The 23,121-nt window shown below is 41.4% G+C and overlaps 1 protein-coding gene across 1 annotated transcript in view; it reads left to right on the forward strand.

Moving 5' to 3' along the window:
• Positions 1 to 1,195: 1,195 nt before the first annotated feature.
• Positions 1,196 to 23,121, forward strand: part of NEK7 (NIMA related kinase 7) — a 55,279-nt gene continuing 33,353 nt past the window's right edge. The window contains exons 1-3 of the mRNA XM_087719188.1: positions 1,196 to 1,322; positions 8,149 to 8,234; positions 14,225 to 14,365. Of these exons, the coding sequence (XP_087575314.1) occupies positions 8,178 to 8,234; positions 14,225 to 14,365 (198 nt within the window). The 5' untranslated portion in view covers positions 1,196 to 1,322; positions 8,149 to 8,177. The remainder of the gene's footprint in view (positions 1,323 to 8,148; positions 8,235 to 14,224; positions 14,366 to 23,121) is intronic.

A 23,121-nucleotide genomic window follows, 5' to 3' on the forward strand; every position in this document is an offset into this window, starting at 1 on the left:
GACTTCAACTCCCAGAATTCCCCAGCCAGCATTCGCTGGCTGGGGAATTCTGGGAGTTGAAGTCCCGGACATCTTCAAGTTGCCAAGGTTGAGAAACACTGTCCTAACCACTGCTGGGGAACTCTGGGAGTTGAAGTCCGGACATCTTCAAGTTGCCAAGGTTGAGAAACACTGCCTTACCCCGTACCCTCACCACAGTCCAGGCCTTCCGCACAGCCCTTAAGGACTGGCTATCCCGTCAGGCCTGGGGATAGGATTACTCTCACCCCGCCCGAATGTTGAGTGAATGTTGTGTTTTTATGATCAATTTTCTTTTAATCACGATTTTTTTTCTTTTTTCTTTTTAAGTCCTGTCTTGCACTCCCTTCCCTTCACTGTTGTAAGCCGCCCTGAGTCCCCTCAGGGAAAAGGGCGGCATATAAATTTTCAATAAAATCCTAAAAAAAAAAATCCTTACACATTATATTAAGAAAGCGGATAACATTTCTGAAGCAAAACAAATCAAGATGCAAAATTTACAGAAAACCAGTCATAAGGAAGTAGTTGTCACCATGCTTAGAAACCCTTTAAACCATTTTACCAGGCTGTAGATAAGGATTTTTGTTAGAACGTAACTTATGTAAGGATATTTGATAACATAACAGGGGCGTCAACGAGCAAAATGAAGTGTAAACAAAGGCTATGTTTGCAAAGGGCTGCGGGCTTAGCCTCCCTTGCTATCCATCGGTTCTGAAGGTGAGACTCAACGGCGGAGGGTCCAGGCTTTACTGGAGACCTTCCCCATTTTCCTCTGCATGCAATCAAACCCTGGAAGGGGTCACGTTGGGTCATCCAGGCCAAGTCCCCGCTCGGGGGGAGCTTCCAAATCAGCCTCAGGGAAAGCTCCGCAAGCGGAACTCCGCCGCCTCCCCGGAGGAGAAGCCTTGGCCACAAACTCCGAGTTGCGTAACGCCTCCGACCCATCCCAGGCTCCGAAAAAGGAACCGACGCCGCCCCTTCAGAGGGGATCTCCGGAAGAGGGGAAGGAGAGCGCCCGGCCGGGCGGCTGCGATCCCTTGCAGAGCCAAACCCAAAGCCCGGCTCTTCGCACCAAGAACTTCCCGGGCTCCGAAGCGCTTCTGGTGCCGCAGCTGCCAAGGCGGAGAACTTTCAGCACCCCCCTCCCCTCCCCTCCCCTCCCCCGTTGCCCCTCCCCAAACGCCCCTCCGGCCGGCCCAGCCGCGAGTGCCGGGCACCCCGCGACGCCTGCGCTCTGGCCGAGCCTCCGCGACTCCTCCCTCCGCCACTCGGCCCCGCTGGCGCCCTTGGCCGCTCCCCGGGCGGTAGGTGGTCGTTCTCCCCGCTTGCCCCGCTCTCCGGGCTCCCGTGGGGGGCGGCGGGAAGGCTCCGCGGGCTCCTTCCCCTTCGGGCTGGCAAGGGGGGGGGGAAGGCAAGCGGCTCTCCTGGGCTCCCTCCGCGCTCCCTTCCTTCTTGCACTCGGAAAGGACTTCCTGCCTTCCGAGCGCAGCCGCTGGGACGGGAGTTTGAGCAGCGAGGAAGATGCCGCCGCGCTGGGGTTGGGGTTGGGGTTGGGGTTGGGAAGAGAACCAGGAGGGGCAGCCGGTTAATAGGGATTGTTCTTAAGTAGGAAGCAGCTGGTAACGAAAGTGGTGAGGACAGCAGGCGAAGGGGGATCCTCCCCGGGTTGGTGGGACGGGAGTTTGAGCAGCGAGGGAGATGCCGCCGCGCTGGGGTTGGGGTTGGCAAGAGAACGAGGAGGGGCAGCCGGTTAATAGTGATTGCTCTTAAGTAGGAAGCAGCTGGTAACGAAAGTGGTGAGGACAGCAGTGGTGAGGACAGCAGGCGAAGGGGGATCCTCCCCAGGTTGCCTGTCTTGCTGGAAGCGGAGTCTCTTCGTGGGGACGCGTCCCAGCCCGAACTTGGTTCTTGCTCGCCATCCTGCTTTTAAGGCACAGCGTAGGCCTTCGTCTTATGCAGACCGGTTTCGTTATTGAACGCAGCCGGTTAATAGGGATTGCTCTTAAGTAGGAAGCAGCTGGTAACTAAAGTGGTGAGGACAGCAGGCGAAGGGGGATCCTCCCCGGGTTGCCTGTCTTGCTGGAAGCGGAGTCTCTTCGTGGGAACCCGTCCCAGCCCGAACTTGGTTCTTGCTCGCCATCCTGCTTTTAAGGCACAGCGTAGGCCTTTGTCTTATGCAGACCGGTTTCGTTATTGAACGCAGCCTTGTGAGGCTGAGGCTAGCAGAGAGATGGGGTTCCCCCCCCCCCGGATGGGTAGGATGCCAGATTTTGCAAGCCTCGATTCGTTTACCCAGGAACGAAGGGTATGGGGATTTCATTCCTTAGCTCCATGCAGCTTTGGAAGCGTTGCACTGATCAGAAAGGCACTTTGTATCTTGTGGAGAATTGCTAACAAATCCAAAATAGTTTGTGTTTTGTCAAAAATAGGGTGTGGGGGAGATAAAGGAAGAGGAGAAAACTTCCCTTGGTTTCTTAGACTTCTTACAAAATTCTCAGTCCCTTCACTAAAGGAGTTAAAAGGAGACGATACTCGTGATCAGATTTTCCAGAGTATTAAATTGATGTGTAGGTGTAAACCCGGCTGAATTGTGTTTGGGGAAACCTTGACTTCTAAGGGAATTTTCAAGGGAGAGTTAAGTTTCCAGGCCACTTAGTAGAAGCTGCTACTCAACCCCCCCCCACACCGCCCTTACAAATACATATACTTTATTCCAGTGTTTCTCAACCTTGGTGACTTTAAGTCCTGTGGACTTCAACTCCCAGAATTCCCCAGCCAGCTATGCTGGCTGGGGGATTCTGGGAGTTGAAGTCCACAGGACTTAAAGTCGCCAAGGTTGAGAAACACTGCTTTATTCACTTTGGATTGAGATATTATCTCTTCGTAAATGGCAGGAGGAAAGTACACCAGCATTGCTTGAAACTGCTTCTGTTTGGAGCAAGTAAGCGAAGAGACTTGTTTGCCAAAGCCAGTTATTTTGCTGACTTCTGGCTCATTAACCCTGTAGAGTTTATCCAATCTCTGCCTTTCTCTTGTCTGAGCTAATTGAATTATTAGCTTAAACAAATGTTTGGGAGATGAATTACTATCCCAACAAGTCATGACAGACACAAGTCTTGTTGGAAGAAACAAATAATGGATGACATGGTTCACTGTAGTAGACTCCCTCCCCTCCCACCCCCAGGCCATGCTATGCTTGGTTGAAACCTGGAAAGAAGTCAGAGAATTTTAGATGTTGTTTTACAAAAAAAATAAATCAGTTTTCACCTCTGTTACAATGTTAACAGAGTCCCATTTTACAACACCCCCCCAGTATCTGTATCATTTATTGGTTTTTGTCTCACCTATATTGTCACATCCGGATGCTCTTAACTGGGTGGGGCTGATAGAAAGATACAATAGTGTATTCCCTATGAAGAGCATTGGTATCTCTGCTCAGACTTTGCAACTGAGACAGTAGTACACCTGCTTCTGAAATACCATATCTATCATTTTTGGAGGGCAGAGTTAATCTCCCTTCTAATTACAACTATCCAGGCTGCTCTCCTTGTGACAGTTGTACTTAGTAGAACTGGGAAATCTCTAGAATGAATGCTGATCATTATGTCCATTAGAAATTTCTGGACCTGATTGGTATCGCTTATGCAGGCATGAATAGTTTTTCCTTTTTGAAGTTGGATGAAATATAATGTATTTTTAACTTCTGTTTGGTGTATAATCACATATTTTAATAAAAGTTTCTCTGCCTCTAAAAGTTCATATTAATAATGGAATTCTTTTAGCAATAGCACTTAGACTTATATACCGCTTCACAATGCTTTACAGCCCTCTCTTAAGCGGTTTACAGAGTCGGCCTATATTCATATTTTAATCTAATAATAAAACAATCTATTCAGCAACATCAATAAATTACCAAAAAGCCCAGGAGCATTTAATAATATTATTGAATATCAATAGAAGACAATTTTATTGTCTTCTATTGATATTAGGCTGAATTTTAGGCTGATTTCAGAGCTAGGAAGCCATCCGCTTCTGGTACCCACCCTGTATCTTTCAGAGGGAAAATACATAGCAGTAGCAATAGCAGTTAGACTTATATACCGCTTCATAGGGCTTTCAGCCCTCTCTAAGCGGTTTACAGAGTCAGCATATCGCCCCCAACAGTCTGGGTCCTCATTTTACCCACCTCGGAAGGATGGAAGGCTGAGTCAACCTTGAGCCTGGTGGGATTTGAACTGCCAAATTGCAGGCAGTCAGCAGAAATAGTCTACAGTACTGCACTCTTAACCACTGCGCCACCATGGCTCATTGCGGCTCACCAGGGTGTTGACAGTGGCTGTTAGATTGTAGAACATTCTGAAATGTGTTCTAATAGTTGCTTTTAGCACATCAAGTTCAAACAAGACACCCCCCACCCTCTCTCCAGAACACACATTGGTCTAAATCAGTGAGAATGAATGTTTTTTTTTTAAAAGCACCTCTATTGAACATAGTGCAAGGAAGATGGATAGGGGGTCTTCAAGGAAAATGTTATGGCTCATAAAGATTTCATATTTCCATCTTCTCTCCATCTCTCTCTCTCCCTCTCTCTCTCTCTCTCTCTCTCTCTCTCACACACACACACACACTCTCTCACACACACACACACACACACACACCACACACACCTTAAGTGTGGAGGTTGTTTTTAAGATGTGCACAGCTAGTATCAGTTACGATTATTTTTGAGATTAAAAGCAGACGGAAATAACTACTGTGGAACGGTTTTCTGGTAACGTTGCAAGCACAGTGCAAAGGCTTAGGGACCATTGTGTTGAGAACCAGCTAGTTTTAAGATTTAAAAGATGAAAATAGAGATGTTGGTGAAAACACGTCTAGGAAAGATTATTGTACTGTAGTTTAACTTACATTATTTATAACACCTTAAATAGAAGCTTTCAGTCTTAAAAGTGCAGCTATTATGTCAGTGGTTCTGCTATGTGACATTGTTCTGTTGGATAGACTTGTTCAGTGTTTCTGCATTCAATATATTTGGATTTCTGGCTTGGCTTTAACAAGGAATTGTAGAAATGTGTTTCTGTTGTTACCATTCTTTGCAACATGTTTTTATATCTTATATCCTCCATAGTGTTTTACCTTTAAAGTTACTTCAGATCTTCATGATCTGAGGTAATATTGAGAAAAAAAAATCATAGCTAGTAAAATGTACTCATTTTTTTTCCATTTTGCTCAATGCTGACATTCAATCTTAGGTTCTTCTTGAACAAATGGATAATAAGGAATTATCTTTATGGTTTTTAAAATGTGCCTTTTAAAAATTGTCATTCCATGCTGCTACTGGCAGAACGTTCTTATTGTTTGAACAGAACTCTTCAATCCTTCTCCAAAAGCTTCAGATGCCCATTTGGTAACAAGACTGGCAGGATTAAAAACATTGTCACTGCCTTTTTTCTTATTTGGGAAAAATATTTCCTATGACTGCTTCCAGTGGGAAGAAATATATTTGGACCAACTGTCAAGCTGATCTAAATGTTTAATGCCTTTGGGGGTTCTGGAAGTAGGAGAAACTGAAGAAATCCTGCTCCTCTGGGAACACGTCCACACGATTTAAATCTGGGCAAATCTGTATAAATACTTAACCTTTTATTATTTTAGAGTCACATGTCTCAGGAAAAAAATTGCATCCAAATCTACAAGCCCACGTACACTTACTTAGAAGTACATCATTGGCAGTACTAACTCAGCCTTCTGGGATTTACAGATTATACTGGATTTACCTTAGAAAGTTTGTTAAGCAGAATTACATCTCTGTTTACTTTTGAGAGGATCTCATTTATTTATGAATGAGAATGAATAGACTTGAACTCTTACTTCTAGTATGTTTACAGGGCTTCTCTAACAATAAAAATGTTCTCTGGAACTTTTTCTGTCATTAATCTACATTCAGTATCCCATAATGACAGAGTAAAAACAGAATTTTGGAAACGTCTCTTGATAGTTGCTGACAGATTCCTACACCTTGAGTCAACCTGTGGTACATTAAATTGATTGAACATGATTTGGAAAGAGACACACCTCTCCATAGAAGAAGGCCTTACAAGGCCTAAGAGCCGAGGTGGTGCAGTGGTTAGGGTGCAGTACTGCAGGCCACTTCAGCTGACTGTTATCTGCAGTTCGGTGGTTCTAATCTCACCGGCTCAAGGTTGACTCAGCCTTCCATCCTTCTGAGGTGGGTGAAATGAGGACCCAGACTATGGGGGCAAAATGCTGACTCTGTAAACTGCTTAGAGAGGGCTGAAAGACCCATGAAGCGGTATATAAGTCTAAGTGCTATTGCTATTACAGCTGACAATGCATTGCATACTGTAGCAGAGCAAAAGCCACGAGGTTAAAGGAAATGCCTGCAGAGCTCAGAGCAGGATTATTCCAAGGCACAGATATGGGGAAGGCTACAATAAAATTTCTGCTGCCCTGAGAGCACAGTGCCCTCCATAATTCTCAAATGGAAGAAATTGGGCACAACCAGGACTCTTCCACAAGTGGTTACCCACTCAAACTGAGCAATAGGGGAAGAAGGGCTTTAGTAAGGAGGTGAGCAAGAACCTGATAGTCGCTCTGACTGAGTTCCAGACTTCCTGTGTGGAGGTGGGACAGAATTCCAGAAGGACAACCATCATTGTAGCCCTCCATTGATCTGGGCTTCATGACAGAGTGGCTAGGCCAGTGTTTCTCAACCTTGGCAACTTGAAGATGTCTGGACTCCAACTCCCAGAATTCCCCAGCCAGCGAATGCTGGCTGGGGAATTCTGGGAGTTGAAGTCCAGACATCTTCAAGGTGCCAAGGTTGAGAAACACTGGGCTACACAGAAGCCTTTCCTCGGTGCAAAACACATGAAAGCCTGCTTGGAGTTTGCAAAAAAAGCACCTGAAGGACTCTCAGACTGTGAGGAACAAGATTCTCTGGCCTGATGAAATCAAGATTGCACTCCTTGGCCTCAATTTTAAACATTATGTCTGGAGGAAACCAGGCACTGCTCCTCACCTGCCCAATATCATCCTAACAAGGATGCGTGGTGGCAGCATCATGCTGTGGAGGTATTTTTCAGCAACAGAGACTGGGAGACTGGTCAGGGTTGAGGGAAAGCTGAATGGAGCAAAGTGCCTATCCTCATTGGAAACCTGTTCTATAGCGCTCAGAACCTCAGACTGGGCCGAAGATCCACTTTCCAACATTACAAAGATCCTAAGCACTCAACCAAGACAATAGCAATAGCAGTTAGACTTATATACCGCTTCCTAGGGCTTTCAGCCCTCTCTAAGCGGTTTACAGAGTCAGCATATCACCCCCACAGTCTGGGTCCTCATTTCACCCAAGGATGGAAGGCTGAGTCAACCTTGAGCCGGTGAGATTAGAACCGCTGAACTGCAGATAACAGTCAGCTGAAGTGGCCTGCAGTACGGCACCCTAACCACTGCACCACCTCGGCTCTTAACACAGGAGTGGCTTAGGAACAACTCTGTGAATGTCCTAGAGTGGCTCAACCAGAGAAGAATGGCAGAAAATCTCCCAATCCTGATGGGTAAAGCTTGTTGCATCATACCCCAAAAGCCTCAAGGCTATAATTGTTGCTTCAACAAAGTACTGAAGGAAGAGTCTGAATACTTATGCCAAGTATTGCATAACAAAGTTGACAAAAGTGAGGGGGGTCCGAATGCATTCTGAATGCACTGTATTTATGTTAAAATAATGTATATATAGCACAGTGTTGGTTTAAGCATTGTAATGAATGCCTTGGATCCTGCAGATGTCTCTGTAGTTCCAAAAAGATTAGATGGATGACACTGTAAGCCACCAACTTTCATCTGTAGAACATGAAATGAAAAGAAAAGGGCACAGATATTTAAATAGAAGTTTGGGCTAAAGGCTACATGCAAAATATCACTTGGTGTTTCTTCGGCTGACTGAACTTGCTCTTCCTGTATGTAAACACATCGACGTCACTATTTTTTTCTGTGGTTTCTTCTTTTATCAGTACTAAGATTGTAATCCTTTGCTCATGTTAACCCTGTAAAGTGTCTCATAAAAATGCAAGTAAACATCTGTTTTCATTGCATTCTGTTTTGATACAGGTTATTCAAAAGGATTGCGATTTGAAATAATGGATGAACAATCACAGGGTCTGCCATGTCCCCCTGGGTCTCAGTTTCAACCACAGGTAAGATAATCTAGAAAATCTAGTACAAGCAGATAGTTAGGAGTGCGTTAATATTAAAAGAACAGCTATTGTATACACTAAAAGGTGTTTTGAATACCAATGCTATTATCTATTACAGCAGTGTTTCTCAACCTTGGTGACTTTAAGTCTTGTGGACTTCAACTCCCAGAATTCCCCAGCCAGCTATGCTGGCTGGGGGATTCTGGGAGTTGAAGTCCACAGGACTTAAAGTCACCAAGGTTGAGAAACACTGTATTACAGAATCGGATTCTGATTCCCCTTTCTGGAATCAGTGGAAACATGAATGGGGGAACATGCACAGGGTTGAAATGGGGTAATGGAGAACAAAAACAATTAATAATAATAAAAGGAAAGAAAAGAGAACTGCAAAATTGAAGCTTTATATCAAAATTGTAATTCATCCAATACAAAGATCTCTAAAACTGATCACAGTAAAAATATAACTTTCGATATACATAAATCTCCTGAAATCACCTTAACAGAAATTACACAAATTTTACATTTTCAAGAAATATTTCTCTTGCCTTAAAAATAAATCTCTGATGCTATATTCTTAATTTTTTGTTTTGGATGAAAACTTAAGTGTGTAATTGCAATTGATTTCTTTGGATGTAGTGACTTTAGTCTATACTGCAACTCCAGCAAAAATATACATAATGTGAGATCTGAGGCTCATGAGGTGGGAATTGATGGTTCTCAGGGAAGAGAGGAGCATTCTGTAAATATATCACAGTTGTCCAAGGCCATTAATGGAGGTGACAAACACATTGTTGTTGTGGGCTGCGCAGATTTCTAAGATGGGTGGCCACAAAAATCTTTTAAATTAACGTTAAGTTTATTTGGAAGGGCAGTAGGAAAAAGTCAGTTGAGAAAATACACAAGTCCCTGATACCTTTACATTACAATGGGCTTTCTATGTGTTGGTGAGAATTCATTCTTCTCTGCAGTGAAGATTCTCATCTAGCTGAGCATTGTGAGTGTTCTACCAAATTAAACTGAGAAATTGTGGTAAGATTACACAGCTGGAGATTGATGATTGTCAGATCAATCTGTAAAGCTAACTGTTTAGCCCTGGAAGAACCAGGTTATGGAGAAAAGGGATCTTTGCCACAATGGTGTTTCCAAGGAAAAACCTTAAAAAAACCTTACATCACAATTTATATAACCCAATTTTATTATTTGTCTATCCTCTCTACTTCAGATTTTTTTTAAAGGAAAAAATCCTTCAACATATTCCCATAGCTGAACCTATTGTCTATTGCCTATCTACTAAAAGTGGACAGGAATAGATTTTGTGATGTGTATTTTTTCCAAAAATATTTTGGTTTCTAGTGATATGTTCCCATGTTAGTATTCAGCCAGGCCCTAGAATTGCTTCAAATCTTCGAGATTATTGTTCTGTTTTGAGAAGAATAGAAATGTGCAAATGGGTTGAAGTTACTCAACATAATGTAAAAAAAAAATATTTTTACCTTCAGGTTCTGCTTGCAAGTGAGTATTTCTGCACGCACCCCATCCTCTCTAGCTCTCATATTGAAAGTGACATAGAAATTTTGTTTTTCAACAGTCTAAGCTTCAAGAGTATATCTTCTGTTTTGAACAGGACAATTTTTTAAAGTGCTTCATGACTGGTGAAGATAAATGCAATGGTAGAAAAAAACTAGCTTAATATCCGGTTGCAATCATAATCTCTGGAGGGGGAGAGTGTGATTAAACATCTGCAAGGGATGATGTGGCCTTGTGGCTTTTGCTGCAGAGCAGAACGTTAAATCATAAATTTGAAGACTGTCCTTGCTCTCTGATTTCTGACAGGTTTTGCGTCAGACTGATGTTGGTACCTTAGCTGACTGAAAAAAAGACCTGTATCGTGGTTGAATAATGCCAGAGATAAAAAAAATAAAGACTCTGTAATATAAAGAATCAGAGCAGCAAAAATAGTGTAATGAGGAGAAAGGCAGCGTGCAAGGTGATTTTTAGATAATGTGCCAATATAGCTGGTATCCCTTCAGCGTTTTTTCATAGTCCCAAGGGAAACTCTTCTCTATTGTCCTGGAAGAGAATATTGTACTGTGTTAGGTCCACAGAATTTTCAGTCAGTACAAAATAGTGCGGCTATAAATACTTGAAAGTAATAGTTAACAAAGCAAAGTGGCCTCTTGGATTTTGGAAATCATTAGCAAGAATGTGCTGCTTTTTTGCAAGCATCATTTTCAAGGATTCATAAAAGTGTTTGGCCCTGCTATTATTGGAAGAATGGACCTCCATTGTAGTGGAGTGCAACCATTTAATTAAAATGTTGAAACCTGGTCTGTAGCTGCAGTGTTTTAGTAAGGAGGCTGTTGACAGGCACCAAATTCAACAAAGTAGTAGAATTTGGACTGAAAATACATTTTACACAGTGGTTATGTTTCCCTCCCTATAAGCATAGTGTGAAAATATGTGCTGCTTGTTATGCGGTGGGTGCTTGTTTGATTACACTTCGGATGGCATTTTGCAAATGTTCGTCTCTTTTCTGACTTGGTATGCAGTGCCAGGCAAATCATACTTGATTCTGACAAAGGAAAGGAGGGAAGAATTGACGTCAAAAGAGGCACGGAGAATGAGAGTCTGTTCTTGTAACTCTCATCTCACAAACTATGGATTTATTCTGAACACAGGAATGAGTTAAAATAGGTCATTTTAGTTCAGTATATAAATGTATGTTTTATTTGGAAAACAAATATATCAAAATCCCCTTATTAGATATTATATACTGCCATTTAGGAAAGAAATACTCCTGGTTGCAATGCAGTCTAATGATTGCTAGATAATATGTTCTCTGACCATCTGATGGCCCTATTATTATCCATGAGTTTTTTCCTTTTCCAAATTCCTTTATGTCTGGGAGGGAGTCCCGCTGTATAGTTGGGAGATGTGCAGCTATGTTGCCTCTCATGTCAGGTCTCTGTGTCTGAATTGTATGACAGGACAAGGGAGCAGATGAGACAAGCTGTCAGTCAGCCCCGCTGCCCTTTGAAGGAAGACCACTGGGGTTGGGTGGGCAGAGAAGATGCTGCAAATGGGCTGTGAAGTTTACATACAGTGCCCACTGTTAAACAGATTACCTCTAATGAAGTGTCTAATGCTCAGGCTATCTCAGCCTAATGCTCAGTGGCAGTTCATCTCTCAACTGCCAAAAAAACCTACCACCCTCTGGCCCTCTCGCGCCACTCTGGCCGCCAAACACAGAGAGGTGCCCGCTCTTAATAAAGCCAGACAGTGTGTGATCTGACATGCAAATGTAGGTCATTGCATATGTAAATGTGTGATTACAAACCTGCATGCCAAAACACATTAGGGAGACTTTGCTCTCAGCATGCGGCTGTCACACTGCCTTAGCAGTTCATGCTAATGTTTGTCAAGTTGCTGTGCAGGCGGAGGACGCAATTCGCTATTCCAATTTTGAAATATACGCTGGTTAAACAGCCACAGAAACGCTCCAACCTCTTAATGAAGCTACGTCCTGTTTCTCTGTCGCCTGAGCATCTGAGTAATAAGAGAGAGAGCTTCCCAACTTTGAATGGCTTTCTCTTAACTGCTGAGGCTCAACTCATTAAACCTGCAGAAGCACTTGAAACATATATATATATTCCTGAATTAGGACACTGCTATCCCTATCAAAGCAGCTCCATGTTTGGCCTCTGCCTCATCTGAATGTTTTTGCTTGTGGGGCTGAGTAACCGATGAGTCAAAAGTCTAAGTTGAAAGAGGGTGTATGGTGGGTCAAGGTGGTATACAAATGGATTTGTATTTTGGGGGGTATGGTCTATAAAAGCGAGGGCTGTGTTTATTATTCAATGTTATATGCCCCGGTTATGCACAGTATACATGTGATTGTATGGAATGAAATGGAAATGGAAATAAACGTATTTTCAAACGAAAAAAAAAAGTCTAAGTTGATTTTTAGTAGCCATTGAAATTTTAAAGTGAGTATTTTTGTTCCCAAATCATTTTGAATTGGTACATTTTTTGTGTGTGTGTGGGGGGAAGGAATCAATATCAATAAGAGCCAAGGTGGCGCAGTGGTTAAATGCAGCACTGCAAGCTACTGCTAGATCAGCAGTTCAGCGGTTCAAATCTCACCGGCTCAGGGTTGACTCAGCCTTCCATCCTTCCGAGGTGGGTGAAATGAGGACCCGGATTGTGGTTGGGGGCCATATGCTGACTCTGTAAACCGCTTAGAGAGGGCTGAAAGCCCCATGAAGCGGTATATAAGTCTACTGCTATTGCTATAAAAAAAAATGAACTCTAGAAATGAGAAAGTTGTTGTTCTCCTCCTCCAGATCTTTGTTGTTGTTGTTTCAATTTGGCCTACTGTATTTAATGGAGAAATCTGTAAAACTTAAATGTGCAAACATTATACAGTATAACAGGACAGAGTACAGTCTGGACTATTACCTTACTGATTGTCCTGCCTTGTAGATATAAAAGGTCAGCTGTGTATTAATCAAGTGTGTATCTGTTTAATTAGTAAATTGCAAAATAACATCAAGAATGGAAATGGAGGAAAACTGTAGATTCTAATATTGTGCTTATGTTCTTGATTTTGTTTGAAGCAGTAAGGACTACTAAATTGATCTCTTTTGTAATGTTTTCACACAGGTTTTGATTTTGGTTCAGTATATAATTCTTCCATATATTTATATCAGTAATGAGTTACATTTTTACTTTTTCTCTCGAGTAATGAAACACTATGCTGAGTTTTATGTCTTCTTCGTATTTTCTTATTCATCGGCTGTAGCCCAAAGGAAACTTGTCCTCTGAATGCAACACCTATATGAATATTAAACTGACCAATAGTCGACCATAAAAGACATATATGTGTTGCTCTCAATTTGCACATGTGTGTTCGTATATGTATGTATGTGTAAATATCCTCAGATATTTAGGAGTTCAGTTTTCACTAACATGGTAAATAGCAAAGAATGGTAATTGAAAAGATAAAAGAAGCCCCTTTACCTTCCATGTTGTCCTTAATGTGTAGCAAGATATATTTTCATCAAATCATATAGTTGGAAAGGACTTCAGAGGCATCTAATGAAACCCCTTGCTTACTGCAGGAACCACTAGAATAGTTTTCAAAACATAATGGCGTAGCTTTCATTTAAAGACCCCCCAATTAATGAGAACTTACTACTTCATATGGCACCTTATTGTATTGGCTAACATTTTTACCCAAAGAGCCAAGGTGGCGCAGTGGTTAAATGCAGCACTGCAGGCTACTGCTAGATCAGCAGTTCAGCGGTTCAAATCTCACCGGCTCAGGGTTGACTCAGCCTTCCATCCTTCCGAGGTGGGTAAAATGAGGACCCAGATTGTTGGGGGCAATATGCTGACTCTCTGTAAACCGCTTAGAGAGGCCTGAAAGGCCTATGAAGCGGTATATAAGTCTACTGCTATTGAAAAAGACTGACTTGAGGTTATCCAGTGAACTCCATGATTGATTTGGAACTTGGGCTCCCTTTCCCCGATTCCCTGTTCAGAACCATAATCCTGGACTTCGAAGACAAAAGCTAGTTTCTTAAATTGAACCGGGAAATCTGTTGTAACTATCAAACCTCCCCTTGTTAACACAGAACGTCTTTGTCAGTTTTAAAAATATAGCAGGAATTGTAGATCTTTAAGTGGAAAATTACTGACACTTAGAATTCATTTTTAAAATCAGATATATTATCTCAAGTTTGTATAATATTCCCATTTCTCAAGAGAGCATTTCAAACAAACACTGCTTGGTGTTTTTCAAGCACCCACTTCAGTATAGCTGCCAATAAAGAGTATTTCCTTGTTCCTGCCACTGCGTGCAACTTTATTTTTTTCATGAATATCTCCTTTCACATTTATTTTTCTGGAGTTAATATTCAGAACACCTGGCTCCACTGGAGAGAAAAGAAAGTTTACTTAATCGTTTGTTTTTGTTTCTTGGACTGCAGAAAGCCTTACGACCTGACATGGGCTACAATACTTTAGCCAATTTTCGGATAGAAAAGAAGATTGGCCGTGGGCAGTTCAGTGAAGTCTACAGGGCTACATGCTTGTTGGATGGTGTGCCAGTAGCTTTAAAAAAAGTGCAGGTAAGCATCTTTAGGAAGTGAAAAACACCTGTGTCAATTCTGATATAGTTGCTTTCATGTATAAATTTAATTATTCTTTCCAAACGTTATCACTTAGACCCCGTTCTGACTGAGGAGCTTCAAATGCTTCATAACAGTAAAATAAATAAATACATTTTAGGTTGCTGAAACCGTGTTGTGATAGAATCATAAAATGATACCAGCAAAGGCCTTCCATTTTTAAGAAGCACTTAGGTTCTCAGCATTAAATATGTCCCCATCTAACACTCATCACATTTCATAATGGAAGTAACTAAAATCGCACTGTACTATGGAACTTTTCCAGGCTCATCCTGCCACAAAATAAATAGATACAGCTGCTTTAAAAGCCATGTCTGGGCTCCTGCTTGTTCAAAGCAAGAATCTGAAGCGTTAGAGATGCCTAGAAATTATATCTCAACTCAACATTATGTACAACCGTTGTGAGAAGTTCTACCTACAATGAGAACATTTTATTACTCCTCTGTTCATTGTGGGGCTCGAGCTGTCTAGTAAACTTGCTTTAATTCTCACTAACATTGCTTAGAAAATGAGATCTAATTAATGCTGGTAGCTGATAATGACTGGCAATGAATAGTATTACTAGCTATTGCTGTGAAATGAATAGAGAAAAGGCATAAGATCTAGAATCTTCTTACCATAAAGCCAGGCTATGGACTCAAATAAGTTTCAGTTTCAGTTTAATAAAAATTTGTATGCCGCCCACTCCCATTGGGACTCTGGGCGGCTCACAAGCAAGATAAAAAGCATTTAAAAAATTTAAGAGAAGATACAAGAAATTGACTCTTCCACACTGTTGTTTCTGTTGATAACCATGGTGTTTTGTGGTGCTAAGGCATTGGCGTCAATAAAACTTTTTCCAACATATTTGCAGTTGCAGGTTAAAGTGAATGAGGCAAGATTTGTAGAGAATCAAGTCTAAGATTGTTAGAACAGGTTCTTGCACTACCAAATAGGTAGATAAAGGTGTCCGGAATTAAACTTTTTCTCCTAGATAAGAATACTTGGGAATGTAGGTTAAGAGGGAGAACAAAAGCACAATGATTCCCAGTCCCTTTCCCAACTTTTAGGTTGCTTTTTCCACCCTTTCTACTTAATATTTACAAAGTATTGTCAGTGTTTCCTCTCTTTGTACTAATTTTTTTCTAAGCCCCCTGTGCTGTCATGTGGTATATCACATGAGGTGGCTCAGTGGTTAGAGTGCAGCACTGCAGGCTACTTCAGCTGACTGCAGTTCAGCAGTTCGGCTGTTCAAATCTCACCGGCTCAGGGTTGACTCAGCCTTCCATCCTTCCGAGGTGGGTAAAATGAGGACCCGGATTGTTGTTGGGGGCAATATGCTGACTCTGTAAACCGCTTAGAGAGGGCTGAAAGCCCTATGAAGCGGTATATAAGTCTAACTGCTATTGCTATGACAGATCAAGATAGAATGTGGACAGGATGGTTATATAGCTTAATACTGTTTTTCTAGGCCAGTTTATTTCACGAAAGCTATTCACTTCTTAAATGGAATTGTTAGCCCAATGCTCATCAGGAAGTCTGAAGATCAGTAGTGTTCTTAAAGCTTAATTCTTAATCATTTTGGGGTAGGTCATATTTCAAAGTCTCTTTCTGCCCTCCCTTCCTTTTTTAAAGTTCTCTGACCAAGTTAAATAAACCCTTTTACTGAGTTGTAACAGAAAATGGCGAAGAGGAGAAAGCAGGGGTACAATAGTGTTAAATCATCCCATAAATGAGTCAAAAACAGAACTGCCAAATCAACTCAGTGTTGTATGTTTACTAAACTATTTTTAAATTTAGGAGCTTAGCAGGATTGTAAATTGCCCAGTAATAACAGCAGCAGCAAAAGAATTTTTTTTAAAAAAAAGATGTGTTGCTCTCTGTCTACTGCGGCAATTTTTAGTATGCTTGGTTCTACCCAGGAACTTTTGCCAGAAACTGCCTCGTAGTTTATATCCTAGGGAATTTAGTGTTTTCTTCCATTTAATTCCACGTTTTTCTCAGAAGGTGCAAACTAAGGGCTGCTTTTATCCTGGAGCAAGATTAATTATTTATTTTATGTTGTCAGAGAATTGCCTTTTGAGGATTGCATTGATCTTAAGAAAGGTAATCACAATTTCATAAAGTTAATGCCCCACCGTTTCATTTTAATGTATGGCAACTATGTTATGGTTTATGCATTTCTAGCAGTTCCATTTTACATTCCTATTAGCTTGTGCCACCTTCCTTAAAAAAAACCTAATTAATATTGTTTAATTTTAAGATTCTAATACTTACATTGTTAAAGATTGGATTGTAACCTGTACATTCTAACAAAAAGGCCATTGCTCTTTGAAATTAAATACCTGTAACTTTACAGGAGTGTAAAGTTATAATTGCTTCTATGTAAGGTGTTTCCAAACCATGTATCTATAGATTAATTGGTGTACATTCTATGTCTTCAATAGTTTGAGATTTAAATGAGCTCATTGGATTAAGAGAAATAAATTCTGGATTTGAAAGTCAAGTTGACTGTGCATTTTAGCCTCTTTAGAACTACGTCTAACTACAGCACAACGTGTTGCTTCTTTGTCTAACTAATTTACTGTATACCTACTATGAAAATAGCAAGGAGTTACCTTTTCATTCCCTGAAATACTGCCATGTTACTTTGCAATATGAAGCTTCTAGATATCTTCTTTGGCTCTTGTCCTCATATGCTCACTCTCACTTTTCTTTTCATAGAGAGGTTGCCATTTAACTTCTCTTATGCTCTTCCCTCAGTGCATTAAGACTGTTTGGAGGTCTATACAGAGGTTTATGCAGATGCTAAAATCTGGAAATATCTACCTAATGCTGTTATGAACATGTGTTGGTGAAATGGCTCATTTGCTTCTAACTTGGTTGATTTAATTGTTTTCATTTTAAAAAATATGAAGGTATAGAATAATCAGTAGCTCAGTGTTCCTCAACCTTGGCAACTTGAAGATGTCCGGACTTCAACTCCCAGAATTCCCTGGCTGGGGAATTCTGGGAGTTGAAGTCCAGACATCTTCAAGTTGCCAAGGTTGAGAAACACTGCGTCTAGCAGCATTTTCTCTGGAGTTTGGCTTTTAAGAGCTTTGCATGGTAAAATATACACAAAAATTACCTCAAACAGGAAAATATCTGTATAGTTTTATTATTACATAGAATCAGGGGTGGGTTTCAGGCGGTTCGCGGCGGTCCCCGCGAACCGGTTGGTCGGCGAACCCGGAAGTAAGTAACTTCCGGGAACGCCGAAGGATCCACCCACCCGCCCGCGTTTCTTACCCGGTTTTGACGAGTTCTGCGCTTCCACGCATGCGCAGAACGCATACAGCGCCTGCGCGATCCTCCAGGAGCAGCTGGAACATCGCACAGGTGCTAGTACACATGCGTGCACTGCGCGTGTGCACGAGGACGCCGCCGGCCCCGTTCCAACCAAACCGGTTGGAACAGGGCGAGAAACCCACCCCTGCATAGAATGCAGTATTGCAGGCTAATTCTGTTGACTGCCAACAGTGATTCTCACCAATGCAATTGACTCAGCCTTCTATCCTTCTGAGGTCGGTAAAATGAGGAACCAGGTTGTTGGGGGAAATATTCTGGCACTGTAAACTCCTTAGAGACACTTAGAGTACATGACTAAGCCATTCCTCATGATAAATTTCCCCTTTTTTTCTTTGTTTCCTCTGGTTCATTAGCTATTTTTTTTCCATACAAACCTATACTAAAATAGTTTCCCTCTCTGAATCACTTCAGGAATGTAATAAGAATTAACTTTCTGTTTTTCCACAAATTCCCATAGTCACATTACTCAAGATTCTTATCATTAATGTTTTATGGGCCTAGGAAATGTTATTCCACACTGGAGAGATAATGAAACAAATATTCAATCATCAGATTATATTCTTCCATGAAATTGTGTTGGTTTTTACAAGCTCTCCGTCTTTTGCCCCTTTATGATTTTTAGATAGTTTTAAGTTTGGCTTTTAAACCGATGCAGAAAATTATAGCAAAGGATGATACTTATTTTAAAGTTGTCAAGATTAACTTCAAGGTATTTGAAGCTCCTTTTTAGCTGATGAAGAGGCAAGAAAAGTGGATGCATTTGGCTGGTCAATAGGTTGGGATAATTAGAATCTCTGGTGAAACTAGGACTGTAGTCTTACTAATAATGTTTAACGGGATCTTCTACAGTAAATCAATCAACTTCACGTAAAATAGTAATCTGACCTTTGCAATTATCCCAAGGCAATCAATTTAATCGGTCCAAGATGCTGTGTGTTGCTTGGACAAACCTGAAAAAAAAATTCTGCTTAAAATTCTTTTAATTTTCACATGTCCAATATGATAGATCAGAACTGCTAGATCAGCAGTTCAGCGGTTCAAATCTCACCGGCTCAGGGTTGACTCAGCCTTCCATCCTTCTGAGGTGGGTAAAATGAGGACCCAGATTGTTGGGGGCAATATGCTGACTCTGTAAACCGCTTAGAGAGGCCTGAAAGCCCTATGAAGCGGTATATAAGTCTACTGCTATTGCTATTGCTATTGCTATGATCATTTTAGTTTTATTATTCAGTATTTATTACTGCTAACACGTACCTATTTCTTACTTCTATCAAATAGCTCCCTCCTTTAAACCTGATCAGTCAAAAATACTGAAAATAGAATGAGAGAGGCAACAATTGAATATGGCTTCAGTTTTTGAAAAATAACATTTAAAAAAAATTATGCTTGGTTTTTGAAAAGTGATATTCTTCTGCTTCTCAGTTTTTATGAGCATCTCTTAATGCATAAGACACAGTTTATTGGCATTAGTCATCACTGGCTTACATTCTTCAAACAGTCTGTTCACGTTGATCAAAATCCTAATATCCCAGCAACTGAACAAATCATAAGTTCTTCGTCAGAAATAGGAGTGTACTCTCTGTGAGGCTAAACAAATTGCATTTAAGAGCATGAAGGTAATTTATCTGTTTTTCACCATCACAAATAAAGCCACGGTGGCTTGGAGATTAATTATAATTAAAAATGATTTGTGGTTTTGCCAAAAACAATACCTCTCTCTCCCCCAGCTGCTTGTAGTATAACAGTATAAGCATTCATTTGTGCTTTTAATTGCTTTTAAATAGCTTCTACCCATGCTCGGTTTGCGGCTGATTCGTATTAGGGATCCTAACGGATAGGGAAGTTTCTCCAACTTTGTGTGAACAAGCTCAGCCGCAGAAGTAAGATCTCTCAGGTTCACAAAGCTGGAATCTGGGAAGATGTTGAAGCTGCTGGAAAAGTCGGAAGTGACCTGGAAGCGATGGAGAGGGCAAGTCCAGAGGCCAGAGAGAGAGCCTAAAGTCATAATTGAAGTGACAGGCTGAATAGAGTCATTCTGCAACCTCCAGAGGAGGCTCTGGGAAACAGATCCCCAGGAGAAGTTTCAAACCTCTCCTGCACCCCAGGCTGCTCAGCTGAGGAATAAAACTCCCCTGCGTGTAGCAAAGTCAGGTCAACCCCATTATTTTCTGACAATTCTGCTGTTACAAGGCAGATGAAAGTGCTGAGTAGACAAGATTTAAAGCATTGTTTCTCAACCTTGGCGACTTTAAGTCCTGTGGACTTCAACTCCCAGAATTCCCCAGCCAGCTATGCAACCAGTGCCATTGCTATCACCCTAAACCCATGCCTGAATCCTAGTGTCCCCTTGCAATTGTATAACTTTTATCCTCAAAAACCTTCCCACAAAGGGAGGGTTGAAGATAGGATGGTAGCTCACAAGTCAAAATGGATTTAGGCAGGTCTCTTGAACAGCAGTTGGACTAGCAAATCCCTCCTTCAAAGCTGCTGAAACTGTCTCCTCCCTCAAAGTCATGTTGCCTATCACCTGGCTTCAGCTACCTGTGTCTATATTTATCATCTTAACAGGAGTTTAATCTACCTGTGACAAAGCCCACTCACAAAGAGGCCTGTCCGTCTCCTCAAATTCAAAGTCTCCCCCTCCCCCACAAACACTGGAAGATGCCTCTGTCACCTTATCAAGTTCTATCTACCTGGCTTTTTACTATTTTTCCCCATGAAGTAGTCAAGTTACACAAATCAGGTCTTTCCACCCAACATTTCCTTAAGGGTTTAACAAGAATGGATTGATGAATAATTTCACAAAGAAGAGATTAAACTCAGCCAGGATGGATAGATGGCTTATGTGATTCTATAACCACCCCTCTAATGAGATCAAGCAGTTGGAAGGAGAAGGTGTTGTACATATGGGGGATACACAATAGCATCAACCCTAACCCTAATCAGTCCCCGATTCAATCTCGGAAGTATGGCCTCAACGTTCAACAACTTGCAGAATAGTAGTCCCCTCTCCCAACTCTTGGACTCACAGCTTGCAATTTCTACTCCTGTCTTAGGGTCGTGATTTTTAAGCAACCAACCCCCAAGGTCATGACTTTTGAAAGTACCACTTAAAACCTTGCCCAGCAGAGCTCAGTGAATACTGCTTCCTCATTAGCTTGCCAGATTTTGGTGAACACACCGAGGCTGCCCTCTTGTGTTCAACTTCATTGCAGATGAAACTAGACTTACTACAAAGAGGCTGGGCGATCAAAAGCATCGATATAAGCCTAACGCACTCAGTATTTTGGATATCTGATTAAAAAAAAAACAAGACAGTGTAGGTGACCTGAGGTATAGAACGATGCCAACTTTCTAACCTCTCCTACCTTGGACTGGCTCATCCCTATCTTCTACTATACTCTTCCTTTCCCATTGTTTCCATTATCCTGACTCCCAGTCTCCCTAGCCTCCTTCATAATCCAACAGTGCCAGATACAACACCCAACTAAGGTTCAGCTGCAACTAAAAACCCAAATCTGACTACCTCACCTGCTACCAATACAATAATCTTCCCAAATCCATCCTTTACCTCTTCCCTCATTGAGCTGACTCTCAGCCATTTAGGTGGGTGGGGTGTGAGGGCCCCCCTGTCTATTCTTACCCTCCAATTTGCTGACTCTCATCCCAAGAGGAAGCAAGGCTGTCTCTGCTCTTTTTGGCTTCCCTCTTCATTTAGTATCACTGCCTCTGTTGCTTATCCCAATAGATTATAGGCACTAAAAGCCAATGTGTTTATGCAGGAACTATTCCAGTTGATAGGGACCTTAGTACGCCTAGTACATAAATAGCAAATTTGTATGCAGCAGAGCACATGTCTTGCTGTGGAAAGAGAGTTGCATGCATGGAAGCAATTCACAGGCTTTTCCTGTTAGAGGGTCCTTAGCACCTCCCTTTCCCACCACTATGGAAAACTCGGATAATCAAAGAATTATCGTAAGATAAACATTAAAAGGGGCCCATTTTTTCTGTCTAACATTTATGTACAATCATTAGAACAAAAGAATTGTAATGGGCTAATAAGAACCCAATTTCCTTTCAGTCTGGATGGAAGCATCATTTAGTAATGATAATTCAGATACCGATAGGATCTAATATTCAGGCTATCTAAATGGGGGGAAATCACTGAAAAAAATTCACTCTTTTTAAACTAAACCCAAATTTGATTAATTCAAGCTCAAAAGATCTATCAAAAGTACTAAACCCTGGACAGCTTTGTTTTTATGTCTCCCTAGAAGGAATGGGATGATGTCTTATTTTGGAAAAATATCCAAGGTACCGAATCGAAACACACAAACATACTTTTCAAAATCTTTCTATGTCCATTGTTTTCTATACTCTTATTTCAAATATACATTGTTCTCCATTCTTTATTTTATTATTATACTCTATAATTCTGTGCTATATATACAATTTCTATTATACTGTTACTATTAACCAGTATATAACAGTGTTTTAACTTTTGCAAACCCTGGTTTGTCTTAATTTCCCTAATGTCTTCTGTTTTTCTTTTTTACTAATGGGCAGTAGGTGAAGCAGTGGCTCCTTCCCAATGTTGGGTTTGGCTTGGCTGCACCTCTCTAAACCAGTGTTTCTCAACCTTGGCAACTTGAAGATGTCTGGACTTCAACTCCCAGAATTCCCCAGCCAGCGAATGCTGGCTGGGGAATTCTGGGAGTGGAAGTCCAGACATCTTCAAGTTGCCAAGGTTGAGAAACACTGATCTATGGTGACCTGGGAAGCTGCGTTTCCTGTAAGAGCCTCGTCCTTTCTGCATCCACCTGTCTTTTGCCTCTCTACACTCCGCAGAAGGTATATAATAATCAGTAGCTCAGTGTTTCTCAACCTTGGCAACTTGAAGATGTCCGGACTTTAACTCCCAGAATTCCCCATCCAGCGAATGCTGGCTGGGGAATTCTGGGAGTTGAAGTCCAGACATCTTCAAGTTGCCAAGGTTGAGAAACACTGATCTAAACCTTTCAGTCGCCTGTATGTGAGTTGGGCGGCCATATAGATTTAAGAAATAAATAAAATAAACTCCTTTTACCTGCTTTCTCTGAGTGTCGGTGCAACATCTCCTCCAACATCTGCTTCAAGGCTGTAGCTTTTATAAGCAATTCTGACATGCCGAGGAGAAGGTTCAGATAAGAGGGATGGGTAGCACAGATGCCTGCAGTTTTCGTAGCATCATATGGGGATTTATTGTGGGCATTCTGCAAGATGCTTTTTGCCTTTTTAGTAATTTACCTTTTATGAACTGATGGTGCTATAACTATCGCTTTCAAGTTGGGAAGACGAAATTAAGATTGTTGTACTTTGCAAAAGAA

Source organism: Thamnophis sirtalis, unplaced genomic scaffold, assembly GCF_051295495.1.
Source record: "Thamnophis sirtalis isolate CommonGarterSnake01/CBP01778 unplaced genomic scaffold, rThaSir2_p1.2 scaffold_7, whole genome shotgun sequence".
In the NCBI taxonomy this organism is placed as follows: domain Eukaryota; kingdom Metazoa; phylum Chordata; class Lepidosauria; order Squamata; family Natricidae; genus Thamnophis; species Thamnophis sirtalis.